The sequence below is a fragment of the Mytilus edulis genome, chromosome 8, assembly GCF_963676685.1.
Source record: "Mytilus edulis chromosome 8, xbMytEdul2.2, whole genome shotgun sequence".
Taxonomy (NCBI): domain Eukaryota; kingdom Metazoa; phylum Mollusca; class Bivalvia; order Mytilida; family Mytilidae; genus Mytilus; species Mytilus edulis.
In genome coordinates this window covers 64,502,969-64,523,033 of record NC_092351.1, presented here as the reverse complement: position 1 = coordinate 64,523,033, position 20,065 = coordinate 64,502,969, and the positions used below count along the sequence as shown (strand labels likewise).

At 32.8% G+C, this 20,065-nt stretch overlaps 2 protein-coding genes across 2 annotated transcripts; one reads left to right on the top strand and one right to left on the bottom strand.

The window, feature by feature from the left end:
• Positions 1-803: 803 nt before the first annotated feature.
• Positions 804-2,726, bottom strand: LOC139484283 (uncharacterized). Its single transcript, XM_071268018.1, has one exon. It carries the CDS (start codon positions 2,724-2,726, stop codon positions 804-806), a length of 1,923 nt encoding a protein of 640 aa, XP_071124119.1.
• An 8,424-nt stretch (positions 2,727-11,150) lies between these two features.
• On the top strand, positions 11,151-19,795 carry LOC139486076 (uncharacterized). Its single transcript, XM_071270773.1, has 6 exons — positions 11,151-11,267; positions 14,005-14,124; positions 15,216-15,323; positions 16,454-16,591; positions 18,059-18,199; positions 19,631-19,795. Exons 2-6 carry the CDS (start codon positions 14,052-14,054, stop codon positions 19,735-19,737), a joined length of 567 nt encoding a protein of 188 aa, XP_071126874.1. The 5' UTR covers positions 11,151-11,267; positions 14,005-14,051; the 3' UTR covers positions 19,738-19,795.
• Positions 19,796-20,065: the final 270 nt, after the last annotated feature.

The window sequence follows — 20,065 nt, the reverse complement described above, 5'->3', positions numbered from 1 at the left end:
AAGAGAGCTTCCGAAAGGAGGTACCACTAAAAATAACCCCTGGTTTTCTGGAAATCTTAAATTAGTATACTATGGAGCGCACTAATCCTCAATTTTCAATGCAAACTCATAGACAGGTAAATTTTGACTCAAAATGGTCTTAATATATTTCTCTTTCAACAAAAGTTTCATTTCTGCAAATTAGTTGGTTAGTTTAGGTGAACAGTGACATCAAATGCACTATTTTTTGTCCGAGTAGGCCTTCTTTCACATACGTTCTATATTTGAGGGAGTAATTGGTGGTATGACACCTACATCAGGGTTGGCTAATATTTTGTGATGCAGACTGCAATTTGGTCTTATCTGATATCAATACTTATATATAAGCTTTAAATCCAAGTAAGTATCAAGGCAATGATATTAGTAAAGATCTTGGGTTTTTCACTATAATCATTGGCAATGCACTTAGAGAAAAGGTTAACAAGCAATGTTAACCAATGTTGGGAGTTGTTGAACTTTGTGGATTTGAATTACTTTAAGCTATTGCATCCTAATGAATGAATAAAAATCATTTGACATTAATAATTTTATTCCAATGGAAACATACTTTGTCATTACAATGACATCAAAGCAGAGTACTAAAGAAGCGATTTATGTGACCAATCTTAAATCCATTTCAAATTTCTATTCTTCTATTTTCTTATTAATTTTTAACATGTTTAATACGATTGTACATGAATGTGACTTTTTTAGGACGACAGAAAAGCACTAACATCACAATACCTGTGATTAAAGTGAATGCACAAATGTTTCAATTAACCATGTTAACCCAGTAATGAAAGTCTCTTTAAAGTTATTTTGAATAACAGATCTGGGTCTAATTCAGCAGACTGTAAGAATGCTCGTCGTGCAGATTCAGTATCGCCTAATAACTGTAAAGCAATTCCAAGGAGATTGCAAACTTCGGCCTTTTCTGTCAAATATGCTATTAAATAACTTTCTGCTATTATAAGCCTTAGATCTTGGATAGAAACATGACATTGTCCTACATTATTGAGATGGTAATGACAAAGAAACTTAAGGAAATACGCATATGCTAAAGACGGAATATAATGTACTTTTTGCTTTTCAATTTGTAGTTCATCTGGCATCAATACAGAATTCTTTTCAAACACCATAAGCTCGACAATCATTATTTTCCAAATATAACCAATACTTTTTTTCTGCAGAAATTTTAATTTGAGAAGTTGGTTCAGACTATCCGACATTTGAATGCCACGATTAAACTTTTCGTTTGTACATTTCGATATAGAATATACAATAATATGTAAAGCTTTGTTGTACTGTTTTGTCTTGTAGAAAAGCGATGCTAGCATTAGCCAGCCAGACACAGCGTCGTGATAGATGTTTTTAAGCAGATAACTGAAACAGGACTTGTACTGTTTGTGTTTGTCTTTATTATTAATACATGCACTGTTCAGCGGCATAGATTGGGCACGCGATGCACCTAACAGGGACATGTAGTATGTATATAAGTATTTTATTGAAGATTGATCACATGCCACTAGTTGTTGTATCCTCCTTTTTAACACACTCTTGTCGAACTTTCCACTAGCTAAAATAGAATTTGCTAACGTAAATAAGTTAGAACAAACTGTTTTTTTAAATTCGTATAAATACAATGCATGTGATTGGTTGATAACATTTCGCATTACTAACTTAAAATTTGATAGTTGATATGAAAATAAGATGCATTTCCAACCGTATCTGTGCAAGGTATACAATTTCTCTAAGAGTATTTCACGAGCATATCCCTCTATTCTATTCTCAAACATATTGTTTTCTGGAATGAAATAATGCAAACAAACTGAATATTCAACACAATAAATCAACCTGCTGAAGCATTGCATAAAACATGGTAAAAGACTATCAGGTTTCCATACGGATTGTGGCAGTTCTTCAGATATCCAAAACAAAATTGTTTTTAGAAAATATGAACAGAGTAAATCTTTATGTTCAGAGGTTGTAGCTATAACATCTTTTAACAGAATTTTCAAAAGGGCATAGCATAATAATTGTGTGTGTGTAACATCATTCATTAGAAGTCTTTCGCCAATAGAAAACGATATTCGCCATTGAAGTTCCTCTTTTGGTGACCCTTTAACTCCGATTGGTACAAAAAGTATTCCATGTTTTATAATACTTTGTTTGACAGTATGACTCGGCCATTGGGTATTTGATCTTGTTATCCACTGCATTGCAGATGATATCCATGTTTTACAATGTAAACAACCAGCAGCGTCGAGAAATCCATACTTGTTAGTGATACATGGTCCATGAATTAAATTGTATGATTTAGTCATGCCAATTTGTTTAAATAAAGCGTTCGATACATAAAATTTACCATTATCTTCTTCAATAATGCCTCTCAACCACTGGTTATCGACATGTTCTACCAGCAAAAAAGTAAACCCAGGTTTTGTATTGTCTGTTTTCATTGAAATATATGCTACATTGTCTTTTAAATGAGGTTTTACATCTTCATAAACTTCGATTCCTGGATGTACAGACATCATATCTAAATCACTACCTCTCATCTCTAATCCTTCTCCAAAACTTCCACTTGTAATCAGTGTTATATTCTTTTCCCTTGACAAATCGTCCCTAACCGCGTTCATCAATCTGATTTCTTTAACATGATCTTCAGATCCTACTATATTTTGGCACAGGTATTGATACATAGCCATTGACACGTTTTGTGTCATGTTGTCTGTACTCCAAGAAAATAAAATAAAATACAGTTTACAACAGAAAACAAATATAATGAAGGTATAGTAGAGTGAACATAAATAACGACAACATAAATATGTACATAATACATTATAGGTTTAATAAAGAAAGGCAACAGTAGTATACCGCTGTTCGAAAGTCATTAATCGATTGAGAAAAAACAATTCCGGGTTACAAACTAAAACTGAGGGAAACACATCAACGATAGGAGGAAAACAACGAAACAACAGAAACACTAAAGTACAACAAAAACCGGCAATGTAACACTCACATACAGAACATTTTAAGAAAAATGGTGGGTTGAACCTGATTTTGTGGCTAGCCAAACCTCGCATTCTTTTGGCCATGTTAAATATTACACTAAAATGACAACATTACATGACAGAACTACAGTACAAATAAATGCAAGAACTTTCAGGACAGGGAAATACACAAATAAACAATACAATGATAAATTTCGACATGCTAATACATGTAGTTATCAAAGGCACCTAGCCTACAATTCAACACGCCACCCGCATGCCTCATTTACACAAGACCCACCATTGACGCTCAAATCAAAACAGTCAGAAAGCCAAACAAGCACAAAATAAAAGATCATTGATTACCCAAAATTCCCAAAAGCTGCGCAAAATACGGCTACGGTTATCTATGACTTGGGAAAGAAAAACCTTAGTATTCAGAATAACCTATCTTTGTGCAAACAGTACATTTATAAAACATTGTAAAAATAACCACATAATTGATATGTATGTCAACACCGAAGTGCTGACTAACCACAGAATAAAAACGAACACGTAAAACAACCTAGGAAGCACGTTTGAACGTTGTTTATAATACATATTATATATTCTAGTATAGCATTTCAACCGACCGGATAATTCATCTGATGCACGTGATATACGACCTTTTAAAGTAATCATAATAGACTTGGTTTCATGATTTCTAAACTAGAATTTTGAAATTAAGAACAACAATCATGAACGTTTGATAGGGGTTGACTTTCTAAAATATTGTTTTTATTCTGATTTCTTTGGAGGATTTGACTCGTTTCCCTTTTAAATACTTGTGAATCATCTCTAGTTAGCTGAGAAGATACGCGTATGCTAACTTTCTTATTATTTCTTTTTTTCTTTTCATATCATAACGTTTGTTTATCTTTAAATAGCTAAATTCACACTTGAATATTTTTCTTGGGAGAGTGTTGTACATTTAACCTTCAACAGTCTACTTATTATACGGTCTGAGTTTGACTCATTGTCCAAAGCCATATTATGTTTACGTGTAAGTGTTTGAATCACATCAACGTATTTTCATTTAAAAATGCATCATAGCTTGTTGCTGGCTTTCGTTGTTTTAAGCAGAAGTCTGTTGACCAACGTTGCCCATCAGATACATTTCTGTATTTCTGTTCGACTTAGATAATGTATATATCACAGCATGATATTTACGGAGAAAAAGCATGTCATAGAGTATGTTTCATAGCAGACGTGTGCAATATAAAAATAAAGATTTTGTCAACAGTATTAATGAAACAAAATATGACAGAGAGGGTCATTATGAAATACATATCACCTATGATTGAAAATGAGAAAATCACAATGCAACACATAAAAACATAATTTAACAGTGCTCTGTAAAAATTATACCAAAACATTTAGGCAGTCTATTTATATTTGACATGATTTGTCTGACAATAACCCTGAAAAGCAAAATCTTGTTATGTCCATTACTTTCATTTTCAATTCGATTTAATTCAATGAAATATACGAAATGGAAAAAAAAACATTTCTCAGGTCCGTGATGAAACATTAAATAACGGTAATATAAACAGGTGTTATTTGTTTTACTTTATTTTAACTGTAAGAATATATCATCCACTGGCAGATATTATATACCTGCTATCTGTATAAGTCTGTATCAATGAACATTTTTGTAATAAAAACCAATCGTCTAGATCTGTATTTCCTTTAAAACAACGATTAACGTCAGTCGAGAACGATACGTGACCGTCTTGGCGTGATTTAAGGTTAATAGTACAATTGTTTGCTTACTTCGGAAACCTTACTAGATAATGTTCACCCAAGAACAATTTTGAGAAACTAAAAAAAAACTTAAAATGTGTTAATCTACACAGGAAATTTCACATTCATGTGAATCACACTTGAAATTAACATACATTTCACCTCAAACAAACTGAAAAGAGAAACTCATATGTCGAACTTGTTTCACGTGAGTTTCAATGTCTCGTGTAAATATGATTATTTAACACTCACGTGAATTTTACGTCAATTTCACATGACTGTTTTTTCACGTGAAATTCGTGTGATTTCTTAAATAAAGTTATGCATTTAGCATCTAAATATTAAAATTTGAATTAAATCATAAAACATACCAATTTCTTTTTGTCAATATCACATGTAATATTTTATTTTACACTCATTTCACGTGAAATTCACGTGAGATTCACACATATAATGGCGTTCGCTAGCATTCAGAGCAATGCGAGAATGATGACTAATCTAAACGCATGTGAAGAGATAGCATGCACCTAATCCGCATTGGTCAATCAACTAGATATCAATAAACAACCATACTTGTACTTAATCTTGACCCTGATTGGGAGATACCATAATGACCTTAACTGCCTGTAATCAATAATTTAAATAATTCACAGACAATCCTACGCAAATTTACAGTTTCATATTACTCTTGATTAGAATAATTTCCCGACAAAAATGTTTTAATTTTATGTACCATTAAACAATTATAAGCTCTTTGATATTTATTTCACGTGAGTTATTTTTAACTAAACCTACAAATTCTCCTGGTCGGTGTATTTTTAATAGAGAGCTTCTGTAGACACTTGTAGCAATAAAATATCAACGGTTTTACAATTTGATCAGGCATTAGAATATTGCATACACCTATTTTTTGAGTAATTTTCATAGCCCTCTGATACAATTTCAGGAAAGTTGTCTATTTTCAAAAACAAAGTATTCGAGTCAACCGATTGACTTATTGTCACACGACCTAGAATGGTGTCTTTTAGTGACAATTAAGCGATTTAAAGGTCATGTCCCTTTAGGTTGAAGAATGCAAAGAAAGTATTTTTAAATGATCGTATAGTATTTTTGTGCCAGACGATTTTGATTTTATGATATCATCAGATTTAGTTGATATTTTGAATTTGGAGGAAGCCTGATTGCATTTTCATATGTTGCTACGCATGCTTATTTCTTTGGCCGCGCGAAAATGTATTTGCACTTTTAAACACGATTGATTCTTGCATTTTGTGCTGCAGAAGATTCATTTTCATCCAGTCTTATGCAAGGCTGTTGATTTTCGTCTCTTACCTGGCCGAACACTTGTTTTGGAAATCCTCCTTCCCCTTCAAACAAAATCAAATGGTCGTCCACTAACATATATCCCAAACAATTATTGTTTGTGAATATATTTCCAAATAAGAGGGAAATAATTTACTACTTTTACAAAATTACTTTCAAGTTCATTAGATAGTGTAAGTTATACTGATTCAAAATCGTTTTTAGGTAATTTTCATTTTAATAAGGAAGATGGTTTTAACGGGGGCGTTGATATATCTTTTTAAATAAATCAGGGACGGTACAGGGATGTTTTTGGTTTTTTGCTTTAGTTTCTATGGTATTTTCCTCTTCAGGCGTTGGAAATAAGGAAATAAAAACCGATGGCATCCGATTATGAATCTCATGCAATAATCAGCAATTTCAGTTTGATGTCAACTAGGCTTTATTCGGTAATATCCTCTCCGTTTTATATGTACTATACACGCTATTATTCTAGAGTCACTAATATGTCAAAATTTGTTTTAAAGCAATCACAATCTCTCTAGTTTTATTTATGACATATTAAATATAAATCACGATCTCCAATTCTCAAAACGTCCATGCATACGCGCATTTGTTATCCGACACCTCATCCGGGACACTTTCAGCGCCATATGACACTTTTATTGATACTAAAGATTTGCGCATCCGCAAACGGAAGGCCGGGCAAATAGAGATTTTTAACTATTCGTCCGGCTAGCCGGACGAATAGTTACTCCATATATTTAATGTAGTTTCATATCTAAAAACATATCTGGCATGTTATCAAATATTCTTTTACCCATTTGTCTAAAATTATAATTTTCTACCATCAATTTTCATTTTGAATATCGAGAATTATCTGTTATATAATATTATGCTATTCTGTTTGCGTTTATTTTGGAAGTGCTTCAATAAAACATCTCGTTATTGGTTGTATTTCTAAAAAAAATACCTACACGAATATCACAAAATCGGCATCTATAACTAGATGGCTTGACAAACTTTTATTTACTGAATATATGATTAAATAAGTTCCTTTTTATTTCAGCTATACATTCGAAAATCAAAACCGTAGCAGAATGTTTCATATAAAAAAAAATTAATACCACAATTAATATTTTATGGAGTGAAATGGTTAAATATCCGTTTTCATTTCCTGTTAGTCGTTACAATGTTTATGACATGAATTTTTTCCTTAATTTTAATAGAATTTCTGAACAATATCTACCTACACCAGTTAATGTTGTGGTGGGGGTATTAGAGGTAACTATAGTAAATGTGGTTACATATAATAGTTACATATCCAATTCCCATATATATATATAGTGATGTAGAAGAAATACAAAAAACCTTGATAAAGACGAAAATAAACGTAAACTTCTTACCTCTAAATGACATATTTATCCTTTCATCAAACTGTATTACTGAGGTACAATGGAGGATAAGTTTGATGAATATGACAACTAATCGCATATAATCATCGATTTTCCTCTGTGTCACTTCCAACACTAGATGGGGGTGTCCATCTTACGCTATTTAGTGCATTGTTACCCAACATAATCTTTAGTAGTTTTTGTACAATTTTAATTACATTTTAGTTAAAAGAGATAAGGATGTTATTTTGTTTTTAATTGTGGACAAAACTCTTCTTTTAAATTTTCCACAAATAGTGACGGTTGGCAGGTATGACTGTTATTCAAATGATTGTTTTGTGTTTATAATTTAATTAACGTTTAGCGTGAAATGAAAATAAATATTATTAACGTTTATATATATAGCTGGTTTGTGTTATGATCACCGCCATCTTGGTTACATTGGTTCCGTAAATGTCGTCTATCGAAAAAATAAATAACTGCAAAAAACGTTCTGAAAACCACCTTGACCAATCATATTAAGGTACTCCCTTATATGCCAATCATATGAGATTTATACTTATTTATTGATTTGCGTCAAACTTTTCACAACTTAAAATCAACCAAGATAACAACCACGCAACACACATGGTCAAATAATTAAAAAATAATACAGTGGTTCGAAAATCACTTAATTTTTCTTATGAACTAATAACTAAGCATCACGTTCCGCTTAATTATCATATATAAGCATATATCCCATCAAACATTAAATAGAGGATATTACAGATACAATTTAATCTACCGCATATCTTGACTTACATGTAGAAATTTACTATTAGGGTCGGATAACAACAAAACTTTACAACGATAGAAATAAGTTAATATTTCCGATGTAGCAGCATTTCAGCATCATCTGCAGATTAAGTACATATGATCACATATCATATTCCAGAGCTTCCATTTTCTATCATTTGTTTTATCTTGACATAGGTTTGATGCTTAAAAGAGAGCTAATGAACCAAGAGTCAAAGTGGTAAAACTGATTTCATACATTTGAAAGTTTAACGTATGCATAACGAGTTGCATGGCTGTCATGGACCTCATTTATTTGATCATAAATAGTATTTGTAAAACTAAATTACCTTTGTTCTAAAATTGTAGAAATATAACTTAACATATTATATTGACATTTGAGTCAAGATATTCATAACCATGAAACAGTTATAATACTGTGAATAGGCGGACATCACTTATTGATTCAGATGCTGAAAATATGACATCCACGGCGGAACCAATAAACAATACGTGAAATGTCATAAGTAACATGTGGTTGTATTGTGTCATTCATAATCAAAAAAGATCAGTGAAGATTGGATCTACTATATACACTTCACACATTTTGTTGTATTTTTGAAATGTTTATCTTGTTTCTAAGTTTCTTACTGTCTACAGTAAATGCTGGTAAGTTATTCGTATACAAGTCTTACAAGAGTTTCAATTCATTTACGCAAGTTATGAAATTTATTTTATATTCAGTTTTCTTTAGATTTATTTTATATTTTATTTCCATTTTATATTCTTTATTCCAAACATAATACAGATAATACGTAGCAAGTACAATAAATATTATAGTATGAACCACATAGTACAATTCAGTACTACAATTAAGGGAGCATTAACCACGAGATATATAATAAGATATATTTTTTTCCAATCATTAATGAAAGTTAGATAGTGAATAATAATTCTCTTTTAGCAGCCAGTTTGTTTCAATATTGTCAAAATAAGCTGCGATTTTGCCATTTGTTTGGGGACTTTGTGCTTTGTCCTTTTATATATGGAACAGCTAACACAGGTAATCAGTTTCAATTTGTTAGGATCCAGAAATACAGTTCTGATGTTATAAAAGAATAACTCCTCGAAAAAGAATGCAAAGCTCTCATAAACAATTTATCATAATACAAAATAATTTTGTCATTCAAAATATTTTCAAATTTATAATAGAACAATAACATTATGACATATAATAGAACAATATCATAATGGCGGGATCTTTAAAAGTCACGTTATATGTAGACTATAGGAGACTACGAATGTTAAACTGTAGCCATATATGTATATCACTCACCGAATTAATATTTTGCAAAATGTCAGTAGTACTGTATGTTGTTATTCTTTCCATCTTTTTTGTAACTTCAAGTAAGATTTTTCATTGTCCTCATGTTCTTTTCCTTCTTGTTCTGACAAATAAGTACGTACACGTATTTAAAGACAAACGTCAACAATCTTTGGTGACTATTTACAAGAACGATTCGCTGTTACATAGTGCCTCTATGATATAAATAGTATATACATGTACGTACAACAATCAACACATGTGCGCTGACATGCAATACCTTTGAGGGGGTTTTTTTTAATATATAAGTGTTGTAGCCTTAGTTCTTGGTAGGTAGATTTCAAATATTCTTTTGATCTTAGATGTTGGTTGTAAATTATGCAGATCAATATTGAGTAAAACTTTGAACTCTTACTTATGGTCATCTGCTTGGCTTCGGTAGTAAGCTGAATTATAATATGACGTGGCTGCTTCTTTCGCTTTGTGAACAAACCATGCTCTAAATCCAATAAAATTTGTTTGGACATGCGTATATTGACTTCTTCAGAATAATGAATTTATCAAATTATCATGCACTTAATATATTTCCTTAACTTTAAAACACTTTCAAACTCTTAAATGGTGCACATAATGTTACTAATTCATTTATTATGACTGTAATGTGTTGCATTCCGAAATTGACATATCTGACCTAGATACCGGCGACAACCGTGCATGCTGGCTGTTTAACTCCTCCCTCTGAAAATCACAGTGCTAGCTTTTTACACAAAGAAAAGGGAGGTTCATGGAAGATATACTTATCGCACAAAGAAATTACCTTAATTGTCCTATTCAGAATCGAAATAATTAATGCAAGCTATATTGTCACTATCGCTCGGACAAAAATAATCACGAATATAATGCCTACTCATGTTAAAACTACAATATAGTATAGCTTGCATCAATTATTTCTTAAATACAATTAAAGACTTCAAGTTTGTTCTCAGTATTTGATACTTTAAAAACAAATTCTTCTCCACACTTAGAAGGTATTCAAATATTTTGGAATAACGTTACTGAAATTTTCGCTGTACCAATGTTTAAAAACGTTATTGATGTTATCCTCCAACTCTTCAAAATGGATTGATTTCAATAAGTTTTTTTTGTACAGAACAAACGCGTGTTAGATGTTCTGAATTTAATTAATACCTAATTAATACCTAGTGTCTTAATGACAATACGGATTACAGTGTTTTCCAACTTGGATGGCAGATTTTACATTACACTAACCCTTTGCATGCATAATGATTTTCGGATAGAGGAATTGTCTGAATATGACAGTTTATTGGTCAATAGTTTTTGTTACATGTTTACATTGTATAAACTATTTCTAGTAACTTGAAGCTAACATTTTCTGACTAATAAGACTATTAACCGCTCAATAGTTTCCAAAAATAATTACTGGATATGAACTTTTAACTGGTAGCAAATGTTTTCCCGTATTTAAAAAAAAACAGCAAATGTATTATTATCATAGCAGGTAAATAATTGTACAATTATATTCCATACATACAGTTATTGCAGATGCCGACCACTGTTTATGGCAAGGAAAAAGAAAGGCTCCGGGAGAAAGCTGGGCGTTAGGATGTAAAGTACACCGTTGTGGTGATGATGGAAAAGTCAATACGGTAATCAATGATGGTAAGTCTTTCTTACTACCATACAGTTTGTCACGTACACCGCTGTGGTGATGATGGAAAAGTCAATACGGTAATCAATGATGGTAAGACTTTCTTACAACCATACAGTTTATAAAGTACACCGTTGTGGTGATGATGGAAAAGTCAATACGGTAATCAATGATGGTAAGACTTTCTTACAACCATACAGTTTGTAAAGTACACCGTTGTGGCGATGATGGAAAAGTCAATACGGTAATCAATGATGGTAAGTCTTTCTTACTACCATACAGTTTGTCAAGTACACCGCTGTGGTGATGATGGAAAAGTCAATACGGTAATCAATGATGGTAAGACTTTCTTACAACCATACAGTTTATAAAGTACACCGTTGTGGTGATGATGGAAAAGTCAATACGGTAATCAATGATGGTAAGACTTTCTTACAACCATACAGTTTGTAAAGTACACCGTTGTGGCGATGATGGAAAAGTCAATACGGTAATCAATGATGGTAAGACTTTCTTACTACCATACAGTTTGTAAAGTACACCGTTGTGGTGATGATGGAAAAGTCAATACGGTAATCAATGATGGTAAGACTTTCTTACAACCATACAGTTTGTCAAGTACACCGCTGTGGTGATGATGGAAAAGTCAATACGGTAATCAATTATGGTAAGACTTTCTTACAACCATACAGTTTGTAAAGTACACCGCTGTGGTGATGATGGAAAAGTCAATACGGTAATCAATGATGGTAAGACTTTCTTACTACCATACAGTTTGTAAAGTACACCGTTGTGGTGATGATGGAAAAGTCAATACGGTAATCAATGATGGTAAGACTTTCTTACAACCATACCATACAGTTTGTAAAGTACACCGTTGTGGTGATGATGGAAAAGTCAATACGGTAATCAATGATGGTAAGACTTTCTTACTACCATACAGTTTGTAAAGTACACCGTTGTGGTGATGATAGAAAAGTCAATACGGTATCAATGATGGTAAGACTTTCTTATAATATTGTTCGTTTCTGTGTGTGTTACATTTTAACGTTGCGTCGTTTGTTTTCTCTTATTTTTGAGTGTAATTTCATATTGCGATAAGACGTGTCACGGTACTTGTCTATCCCAAACATCTCATCCTAGCTATAAAAAGGGGTGTCATTTCCGTTTAGGCTAAAGAAATATAAGTTACTTTGCCTTTGTTATCCTTTAGAGTGCACAAAGTCTTTAATGATATAAGGGGAAAACATCAGGATTAGGCATACTCTTACTTTTGAATACCATGTTGTTCATAAAAATCAGGATTAGCCATACTCTTACTTCTGAATATTACTCGATTTATTTCACTCGACTGGGCGGAGTTTAACCGATTCGCTCACAATAAACTGGTCCATCTATAGATAGGTGTTTTAGGATAAACTCATCAATGAAGTGTCCAGTCATTATTTTGTAAATTCCTTATATGACACTGATAGTTGATTAGAAATCAGTAATAATTATAACAGCAACCATCTTTATCACACACATCTTCAAATAGACTGTCCTTATGCAAATTAAAACGTAAGCTCCGCCCGATCAGTTGAAATAACATTGGTAATACCATATTGTTCATAAAAATTTAAATGTCTGCTCCTATGGTATTTAATGGTTGATTGTAACCTTGATTCTAATATACTCATCCACCAATTACTAGTAGCATAAAATAAATTGGTGTGTTATAATTGCCAAGGAAAATTATACTTAACATGGTCGAAATGACGTGGATTTTAGCGGATATATGTCTCGGTGTGGCGTTCAACAAGGAACAGTTTAAAGCCCATACTTTAAAGTCCGCTATAAAAGGCCCCGAATTAGTAAAATGTAAAACAAATCAAATGAAAAATCCAACCCCCTGATTAAAGAAAAAACAATAAAAGATCAACAAAAAAGGCAAGCAGCAACCAAGAACACTATCACATTAAGGCCTTGACTTGGAAAGATTTAATTATTTTTAGAATGTGGTGAGTTTACATTCTTGTAAGTGCTCAACTCTCCTTCGAAACGTATAATTATGAGTGGCGTCATGGGATGCCGTGCAAGTAAAGTTAAGAGTTAAAGTCATAAGAAACCTCAAATCAAAAAAAAGTAATGCATATGTTTTTTATAACTCAATGGATAGTTTTCATTATAAAACTTATGTACATATACTTTTTTCTGAAGAAAATTCTTTAATTTATTCATATTTAGAAGAAGTTTACTTTATTTTAATTGCTTGCTTCCAGCAACCAATTCCCCCGACATATATTCCGTATGCAAACTGACCTCAGTGTGACCCATCTCGTAAAAATCCGGTGATCACAATACGCGTGGATGTCCTTAAAATAAACAATTATCTGAATTCACATGTTAAACACGTGCTCTCTTTCCATGCTTTTTTGTTTATTTTTTGTCGATTGTTGACAAACAGGTGACCATCGTTAAACTTCGGCTTCAAAACACGAACTTTAATTACCTGCCATATTTACACAACAACGCTGACCGATTGAAAAAAAAATTGACGATTATACGAAATTTACACGAAAAAAATGATAAATTCGTGCACAGAAGACTAAGTTTATGATGTGTGTATGCATTGGTTCAAGAATTGGAAGAACATAATTTTTCACCGGTCACTCGTTTCTTATGACTTTAACATTTATGTTGTTTTTTGTCTATTCTTAAAAATAAAAGCAAAATCAATAGTATACCCTATCATTTCATACTTTGAAGGATGTGAAAACGACAATGGGCTCTGTCTTGACCTGGATACCCACTGGATGGATAGAAAAGAGTGTGCGTTCTTTAAATGCACGATGGAAGAAAGTATATACGTTATCAAACAAAGCAAAGGTAAGTATTATCACTTTGGTCCACACGAGAACTATAAGTATTTGTGGTAATCAAATTTTCTTTGCATTTTGTGGTAAAGGTTAACAAAAATGTTGTTTTCACTTCCCGTTCAACGTTGATTTAAATAATAAACACAAAATATTCATTTGAATAATAGCTATATATGTTTGTAGTTTTTTTTTAACATGAATGTGAAATACATTTTTTGCGATTACCATAATTATAGCCATGCGTCAGGTCAATGCAATGACACGAATATACAATTTACTTGTGATAGTGGTTACAAATAGAAAATTATCATAAAACACTGTCAAACATCCAAACATACTATCCACACTCATCTGTGTCCACACTTGTTACAATTAGAAAATAAAACTCCTTATCTCCGATTCTAAAGAATTATAAGGTTTAAAACGCCTTTTAAAATACATTTATTGGACTATTAAATTGACCAAGTCACTAACAAACGACTAGTCCTCAGGGCAATAGTTTTGGGGAACAATAAACTTACAATTCCACTCATACCCAGCCAAGTATAAACTGTCCAATCTGTAGAAATAACACAAACTATCCTAGCCATTAAGCAATAGCCTCAACTATCCTTACTCTGTTAAAAATAACACACACTGTCCTACCCTATTAGAAATAGTACACACAGTCCTTCTTTGTTAAAATAGCACACACCTTCCTATCCTATCCTACAGACTTTCCTACACTGTAAGCAATAGCACACACTGTCCTTACTATGTTAGCAATAAAACATCTCCCTCCATTCGTTTGATGTGTTTAAGCTTTTTTTGCCATTTAATTAGGGACTTTTCTGTTTTTATTTTTCCTCGGAGTTCTTTATTTTTGTGATATATTTTTTGAGCAAAATCACACACTATCCTACTATGTAAGCAATGGAACATACTGTCCTCAGAATCTGTTTGCAATATCACACAATATCCTACTATGTAAGCAATGGAACACACTGTCCTCAGAATCTGTTTGCAATATCACACAATATCCTACTCTGTTAGAAATGGAACACACTGTCCTCAGAATCTGTTTGCAGTATCACACACTGTTAACATCTAATTTCTTTGCAGGATGTAAAGTGGACGGTGAATGTTATGACCAGGATGATTTATTAATGCCTAACGCTTGTTCAGTACTAAAATGCGATTTAAATGGAATTGTAGAAGTTAAAAAACTTGGTAATAAGCAGTGTTTAATGACTCTTGTAAATAAATGTCTTATCTACTACACTAGTGTACATTTACACCTTTTTATATACTGTAGCTTTGTAATATATCTATAATACTAAAATTACGAGGTCCAATTTGTCAGCCGTCATCGGGTAAAAACGACAAATCAAAGAATTCAACTCTATATAACTAATATAGGACAATGGTGTAGATTAAAAATTACACCACTCCAGACCTTTTTGTTTTCAGCATAATTAATATTGCCAATAATTAACACGTTCCGGGTCGAATCCGATACCGATACAAATAGTATATTCAGCTATTACCTTATCTGTACGTTCCGCATTTGACAGGCGCACCACCAAACGGTGTATTTAGGATTTTGCTATATACACGGGTCATAATCAAAGGACTGACACTACTAAATTCAATCATTGTCAAATTGTTCCCTATTGTAGTTTTATTCAGCAATCAGCAAGACTTTCTAAGATAACTAATATAGGACAATGCTCTTGATTAAAACATACTCCATTCCTGGATAGCCAGGACCTTTTGTTTTCCAAATAATTAATATTTCCAATAACTGATAAGTTCCAGGTCGACGGGTTCAAACAGAAAGATTTGAAAGCAAAGAAAACTGTGTATCTTATAATCGACATGACTTATCAGATGACAATACCAATTACTAAAATAAGGCATAGTTATATACTTTAATTCAGTCACGGACCCGCGATATCACGGGTGTGTACTTGTATATATCTAAAAAAAAAAATACAACGAAAACAAAAGTATGTTGACTAAGTCGCAGATTGTATCACTTCTATTAGTATAGGTATGTATACTGGTTTTGTTGGCATTCTGAAATCGATTCACTCGTCACGTATTGTTATTGAAATGAACATCTCATTATACTGACTTTTGTCTTACCATATGCAAAACGATTTCAATACAAGATTATTATTTTTTTCTACAGTTTAAGATTATAAGTATAAATTCCTTATCTGAATGAAGTGAACTAGGCTTACCGCAATTTATTTATTCATATTTTAATACCTTGCAGGCGATCGTTATATTTTTGTTCTATCATTATACTTTCTGCTTATTACTTTGTACTACTACACATTTACATTTGTAAATAGGTTGTGACACAAGTGAAGGCTGCAAGAAGAATAAAGAAATATGGGGAAAGATTGAAGGCGAATCCTGTGTCACCGAGAAATGTGTCGCCCGGTTGGTCAAAGGGAAAAGATTCATTAGCAAAATAGAATCACTAGCTCGTATGTTCATACCTTATTTAAAGAAAAATGATCTTTCCAATGATTCAAACTGAACTAGTATATATATTAATTTTGTTTAACCAGCTGTAGGACGTCTCCGGGTGCGGGAATTTCTCTCTGCATTGAAGACCTGTTGATGACCTTCTGCTGTTGTCTGTTCCATGGTCGGGTTGTTGTCTCTTTGATTCATTCCCCATTTCCATTCTCAATTTTATTTAACAATTGTATGTTTACAAAATTGTTACTACTGTATGAAAATTATTGTCACATTAATCAATTATACCTGTATTGATGGCTCAGCCAATTTTATCAATATAACAGCCATGCAAGTGGGAAATATAGCTAGCTATCGTGAAAAAAAACCAGATTTTACACACAATTGTTCTTGGAAAATGACTTCTTAATCAGGAATGTAACAGCTCTTTTCCATTCATTATATTGGTGTGATAATATAACATTTGAATTAATCAGGTTTTATGACATAAACACCACTGGGTCGATGCCACTGCTGGTGGACGTTTCGCCCCCGAGAGTTTCACCAGCCCAGTAGTCAGCAATTCGGTGTTGACATGAATATCAATTATATGGTCATTTTTATATATTTCCTGTTTACAAAACTTTGAATTTTTCTTATCCCAGGAATAGATTACCTTAGCCGTATTTGGCACAACTTTTTGGAATTTTGGGTCCTCAATGCTCTTAAACTTGGTACTTGTTTGGCTTTATAACTATTTTGATCTGAGCGTCACTGATGAGTCTTATGACGACGAAACGCGCGTATGGCGTATTAACTTATAATCATGGTACCTTTGATAAAAAAATTTATGGACTCATTTAATTTCACAATATGTGCATTTTAGTTATTACTGTTGGTGGGAAGAACGTGTAATTTGCCTATGGGATTGATAGATAAAGGCAACAGTAGTATAACACTGTTCGAAAGTCATAAATCGAGAGAAAACAAATCCGGGTTACAAACTAAAACTGAAACAGAAACACTGAAGTGCAGCAAATAAACCAAAACGACAATGCAACACACACAGAAACGAACTATAAGATAACAACTGCCATTTTCCTGACTTAGTACAGGACATTTTAAGAAAAACAATGGTGGGTTGAACCTGGTTTTGCGGCTAGCCAAACCTTGCGGTGTTATTGCAATGTTAAATATAACACTAAACGATAACACTACATGACAGGACTATTGAGATTCCTCTTAAAAAACGCTTTCATTGCAAGATACCGCACTCTAATATTATGATTACTTATCTGCATAATGATACGTTTTTTCTTTAAAACACTCCATGGGGATAACCACTAAAGTCATATTCAATCGATTGGGTTGATCTTGAACAATTCTTTTTGTTTTAAGTAACACGTGCATGTTACAGACGAGCTGCCCTTCCACAATTGTGTCATTCGGCTATTATATCACTATCTCTAAATATGTTTTGTTTCATTCCACAGAGTCAAAACATTGCAAAGAAAGTAATGCTGATGTTTGCCATCGGCGAGGTACTAACTGGCACGAATACGATTCCAAAGAAGATAAATGTCATGGAATAAAGTGTGGTCGACGTGGGCGAAGACAAATAAAAAGAATGAAAGGTTAGTTTTAACTTTATACGTTTTTTCCTATATAAAAACTTTATCTTCATTCAATGTTTTCATGGGTTCGGACCCCGTCCAGGTAGAACCAAAGCCTTTCAAACGGGTGACTGCTACTCCGCCTAGCACGCAAAAAAAGGTTTTTTTCCGAATCATCCAGATTCAGATGTGTCAATTATATTAAAGTCCGAGCGTCAGAACATTTAAAAAAACCCTCTAAACATATTTCTCACTTTGAACAACACATGTGGTATCAATTATATTCTTTAAAAAACATTAATTGGAAGAAAATAATATATAAAGGAACTCGTTTGAACGTTTTCATTGCAATATACCACACTCTAAAATACTAACTGGTACATCATTTGTGTGTACTGAGCAATATTAGCTATGGACTCACCCTCAACATTTAATATGGCGACTTATTTCAAGATGGCCGCCATAAATTCTAAAATATCTTAAGTATATGACTGTGATCAGCTTCACAAAAAATCTTACATTAAAAGTGGGTCATAAGTCGTGAACAATTCGGTACATTTACGATAAACAAAGATGTGTTGTTGAAACTGATTCCTGGTATTTTTGAAAAGCTCAACAATCAACCAGAGAAGAAAACGAAGAAATCATATGATTAACATACAAATACCATTGTAAAAAAAAAAATCTTGCACCAGATGCGCATTTCGACAATACATGTCTCTTCAGTGATGCTCGTGGCCAAAATATTTGAAATCCAAAGCTTATATAAAATATGAAGAGCTATAATCCAAAAGGTCCAAAAAGTATAGCCAAATCCGTGAAAGGAATCAGAGCTTTGCATGAGGGAGATACATTCCTAAATTTATATTAATTTCTAATATTTTGTAACAGCAAATTTTAATAACACAAAAAAAATCCGTATTTTCATGCCAGTACCGAAGTAGTGGCTACTGGGCTGGTGATACCCTCGGGGACTACAAATGTAATAGTCCACCAGCAGAGGCATCAACCCAGTGGTAATAAAAAAATTAACGGTACCAATTTTCTTGCACCAGATGCAAGATGTAATATATTGGTTACATTTTGAGTCAACAGTAGGTACACGTAGTTAACCAAGTTTAAAGTCTTGTAAATCTGTTAGAAATATTCAAAATCGAGAAAAAAACAGCCTTCTGAGGAAACTGCATGGGCTTCCAACGGATTGATACCGAGTGCGTCTACATGGTAACCGTCTCCTGTAATACATACAGCACCCTTACTCCAAACTCATCCCAAATTCGGCATAACTTTATAAAATAAAATTACTAGTAAAATATATTTTCAGATAGATGACCTTGAAGATGTGCCAGATAAATAAATAAGAAGAAATCGTCACATATACGAAACAAACATGACCTCGCAAAAACATCAATAATAGTGTAGGAAAGTAATTTCGTTTCTTTTTTATTACAGCTTGCGCATTTGAAGGTCAATGTGTACCATTTGGGCAATCACCAAGAGATAAGCCAGGTTGTTTGTGTGCAAAAGGTCGTATGGTGTGTACCAAAGGGCCAATATAACCGGAAGTCAGACAAACGACATTTACATTTATGCAAATAAAGATTGTGTCATATTGCACTTGTAATTTTCTTTCAATCGTAATGCTTCTCTTTTTCTTTGTGTTGTCTGTATCATGTTGCATTTTATAATAACTCAACGGATTTTAACCATGGAAGTATTATATTTACTTTCATTTTACTTACAACGCCATGACAAAAACATAGGCAGAAGTCTCATTAGTCGACGGCATTCTGACAACGCCATGACAAAAACATAGGCAGAAGTCTCATTAGTCGACTGCATTCTGACAACGCCTTGACAAAAACATAGGCAGAAGTCTCATTAGTC